The sequence below is a fragment of the Grammomys surdaster genome, unplaced genomic scaffold (genome assembly GCF_004785775.1).
Source record: "Grammomys surdaster isolate TR1022 unplaced genomic scaffold, NIH_TR_1.0 278, whole genome shotgun sequence".
NCBI lineage: Eukaryota > Metazoa > Chordata > Mammalia > Rodentia > Muridae > Grammomys > Grammomys surdaster.
In genome coordinates, this window is record NW_021604719.1 from 10,626,777 (window position 1) to 10,646,617 (window position 19,841).

Here is a 19,841-nt window from a genome sequence, read left to right on the forward strand (position 1 = left end):
GCTGCTAGGTGAATGGATGGCACTGTTGTTCCTTAAAGTTGACAGTGTGAGGTGGAAATTTCAGAGATTACAGATTGGAGGAGGGAAGAAAGTTATGTGTAAAGAGTAACTGATGGAAACCTTGGGGTAGGAGTTACTTTCTAGAAAATAGAAGTTACGAGATGGAAAGGAAGACAAGCACATGTCAAATGGCTTTGATCTACTAATTGTTTTTTGTTCCTCATATTAACTTTGTAATTTAAATACCTTATTCTTTACTAAGTATATATTATTATGTATGTATATATGTGTTTGATATGTAAATATTCTTTCCCTTTATTAACTAGGTTGTAAGTTCTACAAATGGAGAGCTAAACACGGATGACCCCACGGCAGGACGGTCAAACGCACCCATTACAGCCCCTACAGAAGTAGAAGTGATGGATGAAACCAAGTACGCTTTTGTTTTGCTTATTTTGGTAATTTTTTGGGTTCATAACTTTCCACATTTAAACTTTATAGTTACATACAATTATTCCACATTTTTCCTCCTGTAGCGAATAGAGCATACAAAAGAAATGATATAATTATCTTAAAGACTGTTTAAAGTAGTTCTACTTTAATAAATACATTCTTAATACAAAACTAGTTATTTAGAAACTGTGCTCAAATTTTCATTTAAAATTAACAGAATAGTTTTAGCTTTTGATATTTAGGAACCTCACATGGATATTACTGCATATTGTTACTTGTCTGTAAGTGTACTTGGTATCATAGGATGCTGCATGTTTCATGTTACTTGAAGATTAATTTTGAAGAGGTAAACTATAGTAGTGGTGCTTGGAAAAACAATGATCATTTAATTATGGGCTATTTTTGATGATTTCTCTCTTTTTTCCTCTCTCCCTTTTTCTTTTCTTTTTGTTTTTCTGTGTATAGCTGCCAGAAAGTATTGAATATGTGGTGAGTTCTTAAGTGTAGGCAGGCAGAAATAGCTCCATTGACTATAATTTCAAGATTTAACACCATTTAATACAAATGAACAAAAATCTTTACCTAGAAATTACAATTGGTAAAACAAAATTAATTGATAACAATAACATTAGCCCTTGAAAAGCAAGAAATAACTGTTGAGGAGCTGTTTTGCCTGCTGCAGCTTTTTTTTTTTTTTTCTTTTTGGGTTTTGTTTTTTTTTTTGCTCTAAGTGACATAGTTTTGGGCCACTCCCTAACTGCATAGATGGTATGCTAGCCTGCTTATGCTTGTGCATCTGTTTTGTAGCATGGAGTTTTTATTTGTTACTTCTTAAATAGAAAGCTGAGTTTTTGAGTTAAACTTTATATTTTCCCATTTTCAACTTTTAAATACATACTCTTTCCCCTATAGTATCACTAAAATCTTATTTCATTTACTAACCATTACATTAAAACTCCTCTAATACTTCTTAATAATATTCTTCCAGGGGTAAATGATACTAAATTTTATTTTCTGGTATTTACCTTCAGGTGGAATTCTGTGTTTAGTTGCCTCTCTCAATTTCCAGACAGATTTTGAGTCAGTTCTGCAGTGAACTAAAGCCTTAGAAGAGTCAGTTTTAAAGCCCAACACTCATCTTACTTATTATATCCTTAAAACACCCACAAGCCGAAAACTGAGAAACTGCTGTGGATACTTCTTGTTACCAAGCAGTGACCCATTTCAGTTTCATTTTAGAATTGATTGGTGGTGACCAAATTTAGTATAATTCAAGACACATTTAGTCTGTGTTTACTTGTTATTAAATAAAAAATTTAAATATAATGGCATATGCTTGTGAATGTTAAATACAATTACTATATAGAGTATCAGTGTGGCAGGTCTGGTGTACATTCTGTTGCAGTTGGGTGTTAGTTATGTAGTTCTCCTCTGTGTGGTACTTTGTTAGGCTCGTTTCTTTTCCTAAAATGCTGTTAATAATGCCCATCTCATAGGAGGGGAGAAAAAGAGTGGCTGTGGTAAGGTTTTGTCTGTCACCTAAATGGACTCTGGCTATTACCACACCTCTTTGTTCTTCATCACTGGCTACTGTTGTGTTCTTCACAGGAGAAGGCTTCTTCCAGGACTGTCCACAGCATTGTTAAACCTGGTGCCTGTGTTCACATCCTTTTCGAGACTGACTTTTGATCCAGCCTATCCATTCTTTATGTTCATTCAGTAGTTAACCCTGCTGAAATTTCAGAAACATCTGATTTCACAAAATAGCAGGAGAGACTGGAGTTGCCTTAGTAGATAATAGTATATGGTAAAGCTTTCAGTTTGTAAAGAAAAGGCTCACTTCTTGATTGAATAATCAGAGAATGCTTCATAGAGGTGGCTTTCAAAAAAGACATAGTTCACTTAGTTGTGATGTTTGTGTGTGTGTGCTCAGATAGCCTGCCTTTTCTCTCCAGAGCCTTGGAGGACAAGAATGAAGAACGTAATGGAACTTCTAGAGGATTGTGTCACCTCCTGTTTTTTCCCAACCTCCATTTAAACCAGACACTGCATATTTTACTACTGTCTTGTTAACCTGCCTATCAGTTTCTTTATATATCTCTCACATCATGATGACTTTCTCAATGTATTGAAAACAAAGCCTTTATATTTTTAGATCCCCATTGGTTGAAATAGGAAACCATAGTAAGTTATTACCAAATAATTCTCTAAAGCAATTTACCATACTCATGAAATAAATTATATCATACAAAGAAGTGAAGTTGAAAATACCTGCTAGATGAAAGAAACAGAGTCATACCATCTGTTGTATAGCTTCACTTATATAGACTGTGAACAGGCAGCAGGAAAGGACAGACACTGCAGTAGTGCTTGTCTGTGGCAGAAGAAAATGGGAGAGACTGTTGAGAGACAGCAGGTTCCTATAAGGAATGAGGAGGCTTTGAAGTTAGGTTGTGTGGTGATATCTGTACAATTCTGTGAGTATTCATCTGTGCTTTGTACAGATCATGAGGACAAATTTTATGACATGTGACTTATATCTAGGTGAAGTGGTTGTTAAAAGACAGTGACTTGTGAGTTCAGGAAAACGTTATTCTAGTTGGTTACAAGAATCCGCAGAACTTCTCTTCATTAAAGCTTTTCATTAAAACTCTTTCTTTTCTTTTTTTTTTTTGCCTTTCTTTTAATCAGATTAATTCTTAGCATTTCCATAATACATTGTTCCTATCTTCTGAGACTAAGGAATGTGAGCAGAACTAATTTTCCTAGATTGCATCCTCTTCTAATATTTACTGGAGAAAATAGCGTATCTTTGATGATTGAATGATTATGAAGATATTTCAACACTTACATACACCATTAGATAATGTTTTTGGTTCTAGATATGTAAGGTTTTCTGTATGCTTGTGCATGTACATGTGTGTTTGTTTGAGGATGTTGAATCTAGTGTTTTGTACATGTAAAGCAGGTGCCTTATTAGCTGAGCTATACCTCAGCCATCATAACCGTTGTAGAAGAGAACAAAGTGCTTATAAGGGATAAAAACGACTGTGGTAAGCACACACAGTGGGAAGTCAGTGCTTCCCCTCTGTCCTTGTTGCTTCCCTCTCCTGCTTTTCCCTCAGAGGGGGATTAAGAGGATCATGAAAATAACTCAGGGACTGAAGTTTAAAAAGCTGTGTGTCCTCAGTACTTAATGAATGAAGACCTAATGGTGAAACAAATGAGCAAGAGGGCATGGCTGTACTTAGGACAGATTGTCAAGTAGAGACTTAACTGTGCCTTTGCTGGGGTAGAGATGGGAGCCGTGTCTCTAGTTCAGGCTGGCTTGAGCTTTTCATCTTCTTGGTGGGATTAGAGGTGTGGTCAGCTTAAACAGAAAATTTGTTGAAAAATTCTAAGCCATGATATAGGCAAGGTGAAAATTTCTGAACTAAAAGCCAGCTTGAAAATGGTGAGAAGATTGGATTACTTTAGACAGATTAATTGCAAGTGGGTAGAGAGGAAGACATAGGATTATAGGTATCTACTTGAAGGCATTACATACATAGTCATTTTCTGTTCTGAACTCTTGCCTAGCTGAGAAATCCAAAGATAAGGAATTTCACATGAGGTATTAATTTTAAGGTAAAATACTTACTTATTTGTCAAAAAAAGTATTCATTGTCATAAAGGCGTTTTTCTACATGCTCATTAAACCAGGGCTGGAGAGACTGGCTTAAAAGTCCTGAGTGGGTGGCCCAGGCTGGATGCAGGAGATTCAGCAAAGATGATGCTGGAGAATCATTGTAGAAGGGGTAGGGAAGAACCTCAGATCCATTTGGGAAAACATACTTAAATTTGATTGAGAGAAGTAAATATTTAATATAGGTCCTGATAAACAAAGCCCATTCTCAATGACGAGGGCAGTGGGTGACGTGAATTAGGGTGTGTGACGAAGTGAAGCTGAGGTTCACTGTGATCTTAAGATGACTTCTCATGGCACAGGCTGTTCGCTTCTGTTTGTTCACACTGGTGCTGTATTCACACTGCCTCACTAATTTCTCTGGTTTCACTTTTTGTTCTGAAAGCTAAATTCTTCCCATTTGTTAAATGACCATCTTTTCTAACATAAGTATTGTTGGATAGAAAAACTAAGCCAACTGTCTTAACTTTGATCTAGACTTGGCATTTAAAGAATGTGTTCCAGCTCAGGTTTCTCAGAAAGACCTCACAGTAGTACTGAAATAGTCATTTTGTAGTCCCCGGTAGAGTTTGTGCCCCATGGGTAAGAACTCCAGAGTTAGAACTACTGTGGGATTTAGTTGTGTGAATGAAGTAAATCCTTCAGTGTATACTAAACAAGTGGCAACTTTTTGCTCATTTGATGGGCTAGTTCTGTATGCTAGCCATTGCACAGCTTCCTTCTAAGTGTGAGGGAGGCACTAAGTTAAACAAAATCATGTTAAAATAATAGTAACTGCACAAAAAAGACAGTGTCATGAAAGCTGCACTGTTTTCGATTGAGTACTTTTAGAGACAAAACAATAAGATGACAATTTCTCAGTTATCAAGACCAGGACTCAGCTGGTTTTGAAGTGACTTTGATCTTTAAAACTAGCAGGGGTTAGCATTTCAGCTTACTCCTTTAATGCTACTGCTTTGTGGCAGATGCATTTATAGAACATGCATCAATGCTGCCCTCTGGTGGTAGTTGCTTTAATAGTATGCCATCCTGTTCAGTGAGATCTAGTCTAAAAGCTATGTGGCTAACTCTTAACATTGTTTTTGAACTTAAAGGACCTGTGCCATTAGAATTCATCTTAAATCTGTACTTAGTTTCAAATAAATGCCTGGGCATAGTCTCCTTATTCAAGAAAGGTTATTTAACAAATGAGAAGAGCTTCTCTTTCATAACTAAAAGCAAAACCAAAGAAGTCAGTGTGAATACAGCAACAGCATAGACAAGCTGCCAACTAACAGGCTGTTGTTTATCAATACCTGTATTGATGGCATTTCCCATCGGAAAGGCTTACATAGTTTAAATAACTCTTTAGTACAAAGGTTTTGAAAGACTATGATTTGGAGCTTGAATGACAAGTGATGATAGATAGGAACATATAATACCATGAGGAGGAGCTTCATGTTAAACAACACTGAAAGTTACAGGAATATCACTTGATTCTTAAATTTAATATTAGGAATATTTAGCCTATTTCTTTTAAATAACTTTTTTTCATTTTAACTTTTACCCTGTGGTGTTGTCTAGTAATTGAAAGATTTACTTGAATAATATTTTATCTCCCTCCAGTTGAGACAGGGTCTCATCTATTCCAGGCTGGACTCAAAGCCTGTATTGGAGGTTGACCTTGAGCCTCCTCATTCTTCTGTCTCTACCTCCTGCCCAGTTGAAGTGGCCTTGAAGATTGAATCAGGGCTCTGCCCACCAAGCAATGTTTCTTTTGCGTTTCTCTTTTTGAAATTTCATACATCTGAAATTTGAGAAAGCATTAGGTTCATGTCATTGAAAGTGAATGTGGCTGTTTTTTAACTCCTGAAACAATGTATTATACTCAGTCCTTGTCGATGGCAGTAGCTCTAGTCTAGGCCCATGAGTATTTCATCATTCACATAGACACTTACTCTCACACTCATTGCAGTTTATTCCAGTTACCTCAGGAAGATAAAGTTTGTATCTAGATGTTTTTAACCTAGGAAAAAAGACAAGGACTAAATATATGATGTTTGAGTTGTTTTTAAAAACTATATATTTAAAATGTGTTCTGAATACATAGTTTTTTAATTATAACATGGACATGCGTTGGCTCTGGAATTTTAAATGTTAGGTATAAAATTAGTTTGATAAATATTAAATAACGTACAGTAGGCTTTGATTCTTTCAAAGAATTATTTTTTTATTTTATGTATGTGAGTACACTGTAGCTGTCTTCAGACCCACCAGAAGAGGGCATCAGATCCCATTTCAGATGGCTGTGAGCCATCATGTGGTTGCTGGGAATTCAACTCAGGACCACTGGAAGAGCAGTCAGTGCCCTTAACCACTGAGCCATCTATCCAGCCAGCTTTGATTCTTAAAATGATTAAAAAAAAAAAAAAGTAAGTAAAGACAAAAGGGGTCAAGAGTTCATAGTCATTCCCAGCTGTATAGTGAGCCTGAAGCAGCCCGCACCATGTTAGAGTCTGTCCCAAAAAATACAAAGTAAGTTCCAGTCTTAGTTCTGTACTTAGTCTATTTTATCTTTCTGTTTCATAAATATGGTAGGATATACTTGTTGATTGATGCTGGGTTTTTGTTTTGTTTTGTTTTAGAATCTAGACTGATCTGTACTAAAACAAAATCCCTAGTAATAAGGTCATTGTTGCTTCTGTAACAGTGGCTTCAGGAATCAAAACTACCAGAAACAAAGGAAGAAACTATACATATTAGCTTTATACAAGCAAGACACCTTGAGTCTCTTAAATATCCTGAGTAAAATGAGGCAGATGAGCTGAGAGTCCGAGCACTGTAGCTTTGAGTTCTTAGAAAAGTCTTTGGACTTACTGGCTCTGTTTTATGTTGCACAGACTGTCCTGCTGTGCGCAGAAGGCATGCTGATAGGACGTAGTCATAACTGCCCTGGGCCACTAATACTCACGCTTTGCTGATGTGTTCACTGTCATCTGTCCTGCACGAGCCTGTTACTTTCTAGGACCCTCTCAATTACTGTAATAAGTTCAACCTTGAATAACTTTCATGCTTTCATAATAATGGAATGTTTTCTTTATCTACAGGTGCTGCTGTTTTTTCAAACGAAGGAAAAGGAAAACCATACAACGTCACAAATGACTGGACACAGACAGATCCTGGGGAGTTACTTACATGTTCATATGCTGTCTTGTGATTAAAATCATCTCTATAGTGACCACATATATTTTCAAGGACTCACTCTTGAAACAAAAATGTCATACTTTCATATTTCATTTTGTGGTTGTCTTACATTCATTCCCCCCCACCCCTAATTTAACTTTATGGAAGCTTTAAAATTTTGTCAAAATGTGAGTGCTTTGCCCATCGTTGAATGGAATGGACCAATGACGTGGTATTGATGAACACAGTTCCATAGGACATTGTTCAGAAGCTCTTCTGTTCTAGAAAACAATACAGGTGTCCAAATGTCAATTAATTGTACCTAATTTGATTTCTTTATGTCTTCTATAAAAGCATAATCAAACAGGAATTTTCTTCCCACTGGATAGTGCAGCAGAGAAAACAGTTGCCCAAATATTAAAAACAACTTTCTTGAACAGTTCCTGTTTTGTGGCATCTGCATTGATTTCAGTATGACTGATGGTACTGTTATTCATGAATCATATTGACATTCTCTCTGTGAAATCATGGTACAGTCATGCCCAGAGGTACTGAGGAAAAAGCACTATGGGATTGGCAAACTGTGGCGGTAAATAAATCAGCAGTGTTGGACATGCGAGCTCGGCTTCTGTGGCGCCACTGTGTGAAGTGCAGCTGCAGAAGAAGCAGAAGCACCAGGAACATTTGTTTAATGCCACTCTGCTTCCAGATGGTAATATGATAGATGGCAGAAGTGAGTACTGGAGAAGTAATGTATGTTAGAGAGGATAAAAATGTGAAACTTGTTTCAGTGTGTAAGGCTGGAGCCCCTTAAGAGCCTACTGCTCAATGGTCACATTTCTCTCAGAAGCAGAAACCTGAGTACGTGCCATCCAGTGTTGGCTGCTTGTGATGTTGTTCTTCAATTAAAGAAAAGAGTCATACTCCCAGCAATAAGCACTGGGTCACTGTTGCCCTCTGTGCACATTAGTCTCTTGTATTCAGCGTTGCTACTTCTCTGGAGTTCCCTGTCTTGAGCATAATATTGACGATTGGAGAATGTTCTGGAAAGGGTGGGCTGGGTGCTTTGCCTCCATAGCTTTCACAGTGCCTGCATATGAACAGTGTAGCAGTTCTGTTATTAGCCAAGTCCATTCCACTTTGCAAGTGTGCTTTGTTTTACACCATAAAGACACAGGTATACTTTCTGTCTCATCCTGTCAGCCAGGTTGTCGAGAGTTAAAGACTGGCTAGAAAGATGCTGTTGATCATATCACAATTCATCTTTTACTTAGAAAATTGTTGTTCCTTCCATGCACTCTCTTCTCTGTATTGTGAGCCTTCAGGTATGCTTATTTATTTATTTTTTTTGTCTCAAGGTAACATTTAAAATATGTATTAAAGGAAATGAATCCACATTTTTTACTTCATTATTGAATTTACAGGTATTTAATTGTATTTTGTAATTTATTTTTCTTATTAGCCAAAAGTTCAATGTGTTGCTTTTGATAAATTGGGCACCCACATGAACATCCCAAATCAGGACATTGTTTATCTTTTTTCTTGATTTTGAAGACCTACACTCAACTGAGAAAACATGCGCTGTATAATTTGATCAGCAGTTTCCATTCTGTTTGTATACTGTCATGATATCTAAACTGCAGGAGTTACATACTGAGTTTTTTTTATTTTGTTTGCTTTGAGCAAGGTAGATGGATATTTTGGCCATTTATAATGTGAAACCACTTCTTTACAGTATTTGACCAAATTTGTGTGTCTATGATATTTGTAAATACATGCAATATCTGTATTTCTTATCATAAACCTATTTAGTTTTATTCTCAGTAGGGTTTTTTGGACTGTACAGTGTTTATATGATCTGAAGTCCTTATACATAAGAAGGTGTGTATATTAATCCAATTATGGACTTAAATATTTTAAAAGTATGAATACCCTTATTTGCTGCAAAGGCCAGTGTGTAGACATTTGCTTTTTAGCAATATTTTTAAGTGCTCCATTTTAGTGCTGGAGAATAAGTCTTTGGCACACAGACTGGTCAGTAATAGGTAATGCAGGTATGTTCAGGTTAAGCCAACAATGTTTTGCATTTTTATGCTTCTTTTCTGTCAACACTAATGAAATCAACATTGCCTGAATGTCTGAATACTGAAACACAGCCCTGTTTAAAAGTATGTAACTGAAAAAGAAATAAATAAAGGTAGTTTTTTTAAACTCGCTCTTTCCCCTTTCCTCTAACCACGAGTGAACTAGTGTTATTCAGTTCTGCACAGAGATTTAAAAATTAACTTCTTTGGTTTACTACTTACTGTAAGAGGCAGAGCAGAAGGAAGCTGCTTTTGTCATTTTGTTTCTATCTTTGTTCGATTGGAGCACAGTTGTAAGGAGCATATGACAGGAAGGATCTAAGCTTGCTTTGTTTTCATTTTTTTTTTAATGTTTTTGAGTTACTTAATAGAGCAGTTAGTTAAAACTGTCTTCTAATAACTTAAGGGAATAAACAATGATTTTATTTCTGTTTTGAAAACGATGTCATGCTATTTATGAAAGTTCACTGTTAATTAATTTTAAGTGAATAAAGTCATTTCAGATGAGGAACATAAATACATTTGCAACAGTAATTTGCTCATTATGGTAGGTCCTTTAAGCATTTTACCAAACGGTGCTTAATAGAGCCATGTTTACTGAGGGATACTGTAGGCAAGATAAAGCAAGCAGAACCATTTAGTCTGTGACTAGTATGTGCTTTTAGCACCAGAGACTTTTTGAAACAGCATGGAAGAATGTGAACTAGGGAGATCACTAAGCAGGTAAGAGTGCTTTCCATACAAGTGTGAGGGTGTAAGTTCAAATCCCAGGGACCTATGTAAAAAGCCAATGTAGTTATGTATGTACCTTTTACTACAGCATTATGCCTGGCATCTGCTGGAAGATCCCTGGGGTTGTGTGGCTGCCAGTCAAGCTCCAGGTTCAGTGAGAGACCTTGCTTCAGATGGGTGTGGAAAGTGGTAAATATCCTTCTCTGGGTTCTGTGTATATCTTAAGATTTCTGTTGCTGCAAAGAAACTCCATGACCGTGGAGAATAAACAAAACAGTTTATTTGGCTCACACTTCCACAGCGTTGTTCTTCTTAGAAGGAAGTCAGAACAAAAACTCAAAACAGGGTATCAACCTGGAGTTAGGAGCCATGATGTAGAGGCCATGAGTGTTGCTTACTGGCTTACTGGCTCCTTGTAGTTTGTTCAACGTGCTTTTTTTTTTTTTTTATCCAGGTCCATTAGCCCAGGGATGGTCTACCTATAGGGCCCAAGTCCACAATGGGCAGGGCTCTCCCCCATCAATCACTAAGAAAATGCCTTACAGGCTTATCTACAACCAGATCTTATGGAGGCATTTTCTTAATTGAGGTTCCCTCCTGTCAGATGACTTTAGCATGTGTCAAGTTAACATGAAACTCCAGCACAGTGTGTATATAATGACACACAACACATATAAACAGGGCTAGGAGAATGATCTGATGATGACACGTAATCAACTGGTTTTATCTAAAGAAAGCAGTCTGATTGTAGAGTGAGTTCTAGTCTCTGACTGTATTTGTATTAATAAGAACTTTTCAGCAGCAAATAGCAACCCAAATCAAGCAATAAGCAACATTTCACTTAATTGTAAAGCCCAGTGCTAAAACCAGCTTCCGGTCAGTAATCTTAGTGGTAGTCTCAGCCTGCATCTGCTTTTTTCTTGTGTCATCTCATGGCTCTACTTTCCCCTTACTGATTTGACTTTCAGTGTGAGCAGCGAGCGTCAAGTGGCTGTTGAGCAACATGCGACTTTGATGGTACTATCTTGATAACCGAGGAAAAACAGCAATCTCTCAGCAGGTCCAACAAATTTCCATTTTTGTGCAATGGAACAAAGAGCTGTAGACAAATAGCTGCTGTGCTCTTCATGGGTCTGCGTCATGGGTCCATGTTTGGAAAACACTTGAGAAATGGCAGATAAAAGGACATTAAGATATTTAACAATGGTCAGATCTAATGCTTGTTTAAAAAAAAAATCCAAAACCAACAGCAACAAAAGATAGTTCCACCACCACAAGCCCACAGGCACGCATGTGTGCATGCACATAGAGTATGTTTAAGTGCATAGATTTAAAATCGATATGAATAGATGCTCTAGATACATTAGCAGTGCTTAAAAATAGGTCAGAAGAGAAGTGCTGATGGTTTGGACTAGCGTGTTTACCAGCAGGGAAAAGAAAGATACTTAACAAATAAGTTTATTATTTAAATTTCAGCACACAGAAATGAAAGTGTAAAAATCACATGTAATTAGCCTCAAGTATCTCACTTGGACAACTTAAAAGACAGTGACATATTTTGTTTAGACATGAACATCGGGGAAAAATGAGAAAGTCTTCAAGTTCCGTATGGGATATGGTAAATTGGAGGTGTATTTGATATATTTAGTGAAATACATTTTTAAAAAAGTACAGGATGTGAGTCTAAAACTCGGATATAATGTAAAAGTTACCTGCATAAAGATGTAAAGATGGTTATTGAAGGCATGCACCTGATTTAGAATAAAAACAAGGTCTCCTATGAAACATTTATAGCTCAGTAAATAATGTAACATTCAACATATTATGCATTATTAGTTTTTATGTGACATTTTGGACAGGACTCAAGTGGCTTACAAATGTATCTCTGTTGTCATGTTTACATTAGACGTTTGGAATTAGGAAATATTTGTTAAGTTTTGAAGGGGAGTAACTAGAGAACAGTGTGGTTTGGGGAAGCTAATGATAAGCTGAACATAGAAAAACTGCAGACTTGCTAGGATTTAACCAGCCAGTCAGCCTCCAGTACCCAGCATTTGCTTTCTGTTGTTTTAGCTTGGGTTTGTTAAGTTTTAGTTTCAGTTTGGTTATGGAGTATCAGTAATTTGCCAAAAACACCTTTGAGCTTATTATATATATTTTATTTATTATCACTGTGGGATTGAAACACATCATTGAATTCTTTAGTATTTTGTTAGATAGTTTGTACCTCAGTGATGACACTTTGTAGTGCCTGGGTACCACTGGTACAGCACATCTCCTAGGCCGCTCGACTTTGATCTTGGGCCATGACCTGTGTTATCTCATTAGATGTGAGTAAAAACTCATTGGTCAGACTTGGGGAGGAAAGATACTATAGCCATAAAGTAACTACTGAGAAATACAGGTGTCTGCCTGCAGCCTGAGGAAAAAAATACAGCATAAAAATACAAACTCAGTTTTTAAGCTTAGCATTATTTTCAGAATTTTACATAATAGAACTTCAGATGTTGCTAACATAGTGCATGATGGTGAAAAATGTTTGACTTAAGCTAAAAAAGGAAGTCTCAAGTACTTTGTCTAGTATGTACTTGCTTAGCCTTTGAGGACTTTGGTGATGAGTGAGAGGAGTTAAAAGCTTATTTTCCTAAGTATAAATGAGCATAATTATAGAGCTTTGTTAATGTTGAAAATAGATAACCAGTTTGTCTCTGCCTAGCTTTTTATCAGATCCACAAGTTAATAAATTATCTTCTTTGTAAGAATATATAGATCATAACCAAAGAAAAGGGCCTTGAAACTATTATCAGGTAAGATTGCTGAGATGTGAATTTTTTTTTTCTTTTTATTTTGAGCCATGTTCTCAGTGTATGATGTAAGCTGGCCTTGAACCCAAGATCTCTGTCCCCTGAGTACTGGGATTGTAGGACTATGTGATCATGTCATGAAATACTTTTTTTAGAACAATTGCTGAGAGAGTATTTGTTAGGCTGTAGTTTTTCTTAATTGGAAACCATTTAACTTTTCTGGACTAGGGATTGGCAAACTTTTAGGGGGAAGATAAAGTTAAGGCTTTGTGGGCTAAGAGGCAGATTTGAGGCTTTTATATATTTGTACAATTTTTTAAAATCCATATATTTTGTTGATGAAATTCAAAATATATTAATACTTAGGTACAGTTTTGTTTGTAATACAGGTCTGCAAATGTTAAGCATTTGGTTATTTTTGAGGAGATGCTACTTCACTTAGTTGGAGTTTGAAGTTGATCATAAATATTTACCTATTCACTGGTATGGTCTTAGCGTCTTCACGAATACATATATGCTGTCAAATACTCCATCAGTCATTGTGGCCATTTGGAAATGTTTGTAGAATTCTAGCAGACTTGCTCTTGGTATTTGCTTTGAAATGCTAGTGTCTGTAGAGGGACCACTTCCACATGCCTGTTAGATGAGCTCCTCTTGATGGTACTGCCATGCTGGCTTGGGTTTGTGGAGTGTGCCTCTGTACTTACATTGAAATTCAGACGGCTGCTGCTCGTTGAGTTTGGGAACTGCAGGGATGGCCATCAAATGGCAGTGTAGTTGGGAAAGTCACTACTCAGTTTTCCTTCCTGACAGAACCTACAGATCGAGTAACAAGTACGTCTTTACTAGTTAAAAGCAACACTCCCATCTAATACATGCTGAGTATAAAATAACTGTCAACTACTTTAAACAGTCAGTATTTTTGCGCTTTGCCAAGTTGTCCAGTAGCTTTTCCACGCCTCACATATTTCTGCATTATCCATTGGAACACTTCAGTGTATTTCACTTCGTACTGAATTGGTATTTCCTCAACTTCACTGAAAATACTCTTCCTGTAGTTCAGTGCATTCACAAAAATGGAATGTTGAGTCACTTTGATCTCAGAATCAGCTTCTTGGATTAAAAAACTGGGCAATATTGGTAACATCTATCGACTTACAAGAAGCCAAGGAAAACTATTCAAAATCAATTACCTTGTTTTTAAATCAATTATCGGTGACCATAGTCATCTTCACAACTCACTCTTGCAAAGCTTAGTGGGGCATAAACCAGTTCCATTCCTTTGGCTGTTGCCATCAAATGCAATTAACCCCATCCCATAGCTAGTGAGTAGTAGCTTTCTTAAACAAATGAGCCACTCCTGAAGTTCTTTGTCCCTTTAGACTGTGATGTGTCTGTCTGTGTGTGTGTGTGTGTGTGTGTGTGTGTCTGTCTGTCTGTCTGTCACGTGGATGTGCTTGGTGCCTACTTGTGTGGGTGAATAAATTCTGCTGGGATGAGGTACTCTGCTCTAGCTTTCTAATTGTTCTGATCATTTCTTTCCCTGAAAATACTGTGCTGAGAACTTACTCTGGTAATATGGAAATACATTCTTTTAGTACAGCTAATGATCGAGATGCTTTGCCAGGTAGCTGTAGAACAGTCCACATTCCACTGTGCCTTGAAAGTGCAATGCTTAAAGATTACCTTTCTTTCCACATGATGGATATGCACTGGTAATAAGAACTGTCTGTCTGACAATATGTGTGACACTTGAAGTACTTTGAATTATAGTCATTACTGAGATTTATGATGTTTTGAGCAGCAGTGTGAAGCAATGAGAACACTGCATATGGTCTCTGTCACAACTCTTCGTTCTGCTTTTGTGGCAGGAAAGCAGCCATATTCAGTATGTAAATGAATGGGCATGGCTGTGTTCCAATAAAATTTTATTTATGGACACTGCAATTTGAATTTCATATGATTTTTATGTGTTTTGAGACATTTGTGTGATGTTTGCAGCCATTTAAAAATGTAAATATCTTTCTTAGCTCATGAGCTAGCCAAACATGGGAGATGGGCTAGATGGCCTCGCAGACCAGTTTGGAAGGATTTGGATGTTTGAGGAAAATTATGTTTTATCTAATTGACAGACATTGCTTCCCTAAGATGACCCTGTTTTATCCAAAAGTAAAGAACATTTTGATGTGGTACCAAGAATCACAATATAACGAACAGCTCATGTGGGAGCTAGGAAAAAATTAGACAAGATGAGCCAAACTCTGGAATAAATTTAGGTGAAGAGACAGTGTGTGATTTTAAAAGAGTGGACTCTCTTTTACACACACACACACACACACACACACACTCTAAAGGGACAAACAACGTCCTGAGTGGCTCATTTGTTTGTTAAAGGAAGCTACTACTCAGTAGCTATGGAATAGAGTTAATTGCATTTGACTGCAACATTCAAAGGAGAGGAACCTGTTTGTGCCCACCAAGCTTTGCAAGAGTAAATTGTGAATTGCAGTGGACAGATACAATTCATGACATTAGGAATTCAAGCAGATGACCTCTCCTGTGTTAGGTGAATGCCTTTAAGCCTCATTCCCGGCCGCAGATAAATGATAAATGTAATTTGGATTCAAATTTCTTTTTTTCAGTTTTTGAAAACTGCCAGTCTATTTTTTCTTAGCTTTAGTTTTCTCAGCTTAAGTTGGAGATGGCAGCTTCTTCCAAGCATGATTCTGAGGCTCATCCACGCTCACCGTTATGTTTTTACTGTTGAGCATGCAGCACTGTTACTCTTTGGGGCGAGAATAAAGTTTGGTATTTGTTAAGTGTTACCTTCGATTAAAGTTTTCTGCCTATCTGCTTACTCTATGGCTCATTGGAATATCATACTTCTCATTTAGTGACAGTTAAAATTATTAATTTTATACCTTGTTTAAATGGCAAACAGCAAGACCCAGGGCAAAGGTAACAGGAATCTTACAATAAGGGCACCATGTACCCACTAAACCACTGATGCAATGTGTCACAGTTCTTTTGAAATGGTGGTGACCCTTCACACCTCGATCACCAGTATGTGCTGCAATCCAGGCCAGCAAGTGACTTCTTTGCCATACATTTCTCTTTATTCCATCAGGGGAAAAAATAGGACATGTCTCTTGTTCCATGTTTATTCCTAAAGATTACCGTTTCTATTTCTGACATGGATAAACTGTCTTTATTGCATCTGATCCCCAACAGACTCATTTGTCAGCCTGGCTGTACAAGCTGCTTTTCCTTCTAAAGAGATAGTTACATTTTCTGTCTCTCATCTTTTCTTGTTGCCATCTGAAGGTCTCTCATGGTGAATTTGTTGAGGTAGCTCTGGAGAATTCATTGTCTTTTGAAGTTTGACACCTATGAAAAAGTCTTTTCTTCTTATCCCCCCTTCACCCCTTTGGGGGAATATTATGAATGATTTAAATAAAATCGTTAGAAGAAAACAAAAAGCCAAGAGTTAACATTTTCTCTGTTAACCCTCAACCTTTTCTTTACATCTGGTGCTGTGCATAGTTTATAAAAGCCTTGTATTAAACTAAACCCTCAGCTCACTGGGAAACTGAAAAATCATATCACTTTCTCAATAATTTGCCATTAAATTAATAGCAAACCATTTTTTCATTTTTCTTTATATCTTAACATCTGAGCTTAGAAGGGATGTATCTCTTTGTGTGTGTGTTCTCTTCCATTTCTTGAGATCACTCTCTTAACTGTAGGATTGGAATTGCTTGTGCTTTTCACTCAGAATCACAGATGTTAACATGAGGGGCTAACTCTGTCCCGGACAAACACTCCCATTTGGCAGTTCCTCTTACTGTGTACACAGTGTACACAGAGAGAGAGAGAGAGAGAGAGAGAGAGAGAGAGAGAGAGAGAGAGAGAGAGAGAGAGAGAGAGAGGGAGGGAGGGAGGGCGGGATGGAGGGAGGGGGAGGGGGGAAGAGGGGGAGCAGGGAGGAGAAGGGAGGGAGAGAGAGATTGTGGGAAATTAAAGGCTGGAGATGTCTGGATCATTGTGTTTTTCTTTCACTAACACATTTGGTAATTTGTATTTTTTTTTTTTAGAATACTTTGTTCAAGACAATGGCTTGTACATTTATATTTGATTTGTTGGGATGGGATTTTGGGATATATTTTCGTAATCCTGTCCCAGTTTCCCCTCACTTGCTGAGATACTGTAGTGTGTTCTGCCGGAGTGTCCTACACTCTGTCTGTTTGGGAATATGCTCCTAGCATGCCTGCTGGCTCCTCCCCCCTAGCATGCCTGCTGGCTCCTCCCCTCTAGCAGGCCTGCTGGCTCCTTCCCCCTAGCATGCCTGCTGGCTCCTCCCTCCTAGCAGGCCTGCTGGCTCCTCCCTTTTCAGGGTGCTTTTCAACCAGAAGCTTCAATCTATCCAGTGTCACCATCTCTGACACCACGTTTACTGAGCCACCTCATTTCTGTCTTCATTTTTTTTTTTTTGCACTATTGTGAGGTCCTGTCTGTCACACTCTCTTGTTTAGTTTACTTGAGTGAAACTCTTGGTCTTCTCCAGCACAGCAGTGTCATAGCAACTATTGCGCTATTTTTAGCTAATATTCTCACCTCCGTTTGCATTTGTTGTAGAAATCACTTTAAATATCCATTACACTCTTGCCAAGACGTCATGAGACTACATTCATTCTAGCTATCTGACCTTGGAACCACATGCTGGCCCATCTAGGCTTTGCTTTTTTTTTTTTGTGGAGACACTTTCATATTAATATGTAATATTTCTTCCCCTTGCCACCAGCGTTCACACCTATATTTCAAGTTTGGAAATGCGTATTTCCAAGAAGCAGTACAAGACTATTCATGAATGCATAATTTCTGAAAATTATGAAAACATCCCTGTTACTAACATATTTGTTACTTCTATGTAGCTAGAGAAGTTAAGTTCGTTTTCAAAACAGATAAAATCCAGGCTGTAGGTGTGAATGTTTGGGATCCTTAAGCCTGCAAATGCTTTAAACAGAGGGTCCACCAAGAACCTAGTGTTGTATTGTGGCATCAAGTTAGGCCAGGGCTGGGAATGCTTCTGGGTCAAGAGCAGATGCACTTGACTTACCCATCCCTCTGCCGTGGTTTGGACATCCACGATCGTATTTCTTAAAGGGAAGTGTGATAGGCTTGAATTTGTTCTCATGTTTGTCAGCATCTTTCACATAAAGAAATAAAACCAATGCAGTGAGTGAATGAGAAGGGAGCCGAGCAGCCTGAGCTCTCTCTCACTCCTTTGTAAAACCTTGATGCAGAGGAGCCCCATGGGCCGAGGTTCAAGGCAGATGCTTTGTTTTTAGGATCAGTGGAGCCAGCTGTGTGTTACTGATGGGCGATCAGTGAGTGTAAGCAAGTGATGTGGAAGAAAGGAGGCCAGGGGGTCAGGGTAGGTGGCAGGGAAAGCACAGAGGACAGAGGCTGCTTAGGCGCTTGTCTTTGAAGGGGGAGGGGAGTGGGGACGGTGTGTGTGTTGTGGTGTATGTGTGGTGTGCGTGTTGTGTTGTGTGTACGTGGGTTGTGTGTGTGTTGTGTGTGTATGTGTGTTGTGTGTGTGTGTGTTGTGTGTGTATGTGTGGTGGTGGTCGTGGTGTGTGTGTGTGTGTGTGTATCCTGCTTCAGTGGCTGCCTATCTTGTCTGAGGATTGAAATGTAAGCAAACCTGGAGGAAGGCTGCCACAATGTTATCTGGGACAAAGGGAACCGTCAGGAGCATAGGGTTTGGGCTTTAGAATGTCAAAGCACACATATAATTACTTCAAATGGTTTTGTTTTAATATTTGCCATTTTTAGCCTTCATTTTCCCCCTTAGGCAGTATGTAAAGTTACCAACAGAAAGATGATTGGATTATAAACTTGTGTTTAAAGGGAAGAAATCTTTATCCTTCTGTTCTGAGAATCTACTTATAAAATATCTTTTTATATGAGAAATGTTTCATAAGCCAATTACTTTTTGAAGGACCCTCAGCATTACAAGATGCATTATGCATCTAGCCGGCACTACGTGATGTTCCATATTAATCATCCTATGTTCTTTCCAGAGCCAGAGTGGTGATGTAATCAGCCCAAGTTCAGTGCTAATGCAACTCTGTATTTCACTTCCAAAAGCAGACTTCAGATCACTCTCCCTCCCCACCCCGTTTTTTTTCTCCCTCTCCCTCCCCCCGCCCCGTGTGTGTGTGTGTGTGTGTGTGTGTGTGTGTGTGTGTATGCGCGTGTGCTGCCATACACATGTGGAGGTCAGAGGACAAGTGGGAGTGGGTTCCTTCTACCTACCATGTGGATTCTAGGGCCTGTAGTCAGATTTTAAGACATGATAGCAAGTACCTTCATCCACTGTCGTGTCTCACTGGCCCAACTGTTGTGTTTTTTTTTAAATGGAAAAATTAATAACAAACAATTAAACAGAATAAGAAAATGATTCAAATTCTTGTTGATCTGTCATGGCTTAAATATATGAACTTAAAATTATTTGTTATGGCAAATTAAATTTTAACTCTAGGGTGCTAATGGTTGATCATACATGCTCATTTAGACACAGATGAAGGTTGCTATGTGTATGTGTTTCTACACAGTAATCTCCATAGGGAAACTTCTCTGGGAGGGAGTTCTATTTTATGTATTTTTTTCTGTCAGTATGTTTATAGTGAACTAAATATTTGATCCTAAATAGAAATTATAGTTTAAGGCCAAAAAAAAAAGTGAGGGCAGATCGATAACATTTTTCCATTGCTGATCTGAAGAGTGTCTCCCTTCAGATATTAAGAATAATTAGAATAAGAACTTACACGTTTCCTCTACCTTTGAACAAATATATTACTGAGAGCCTTATTATTACCTAGCTATCTGTGACAGTTAAAGTTAACAGTGATTACC

The 19,841-nt window shown here is 37.9% G+C and overlaps 1 protein-coding gene across 8 annotated transcripts in view; it reads left to right on the forward strand.

Annotated features, from left to right (window-relative positions):
* Window positions 1-9,511, forward strand: part of Csnk1g3 (casein kinase 1 gamma 3) — an 87,885-nt gene extending 78,374 nt beyond the window's left edge. For 4 of the 8 annotated variants that reach the window (XM_028777135.1, XM_028777131.1, XM_028777132.1 and 1 more), the window contains 3 exons: window positions 327-433; window positions 919-942; window positions 7,225-9,511. In XM_028777135.1, coding sequence (XP_028632968.1) covers window positions 327-433; window positions 919-942; window positions 7,225-7,279 — 186 coding nt within the window. In that variant the 3' untranslated portion in view covers window positions 7,280-9,511. The remainder of the gene's footprint in view (window positions 1-326; window positions 434-918; window positions 943-7,224) is intronic. The other 4 variants (XM_028777133.1, XM_028777137.1, XM_028777134.1 and 1 more) reach the window with 1 other exon arrangement.
* The last annotated feature ends 10,330 nt before the right edge of the window (window positions 9,512-19,841 follow it).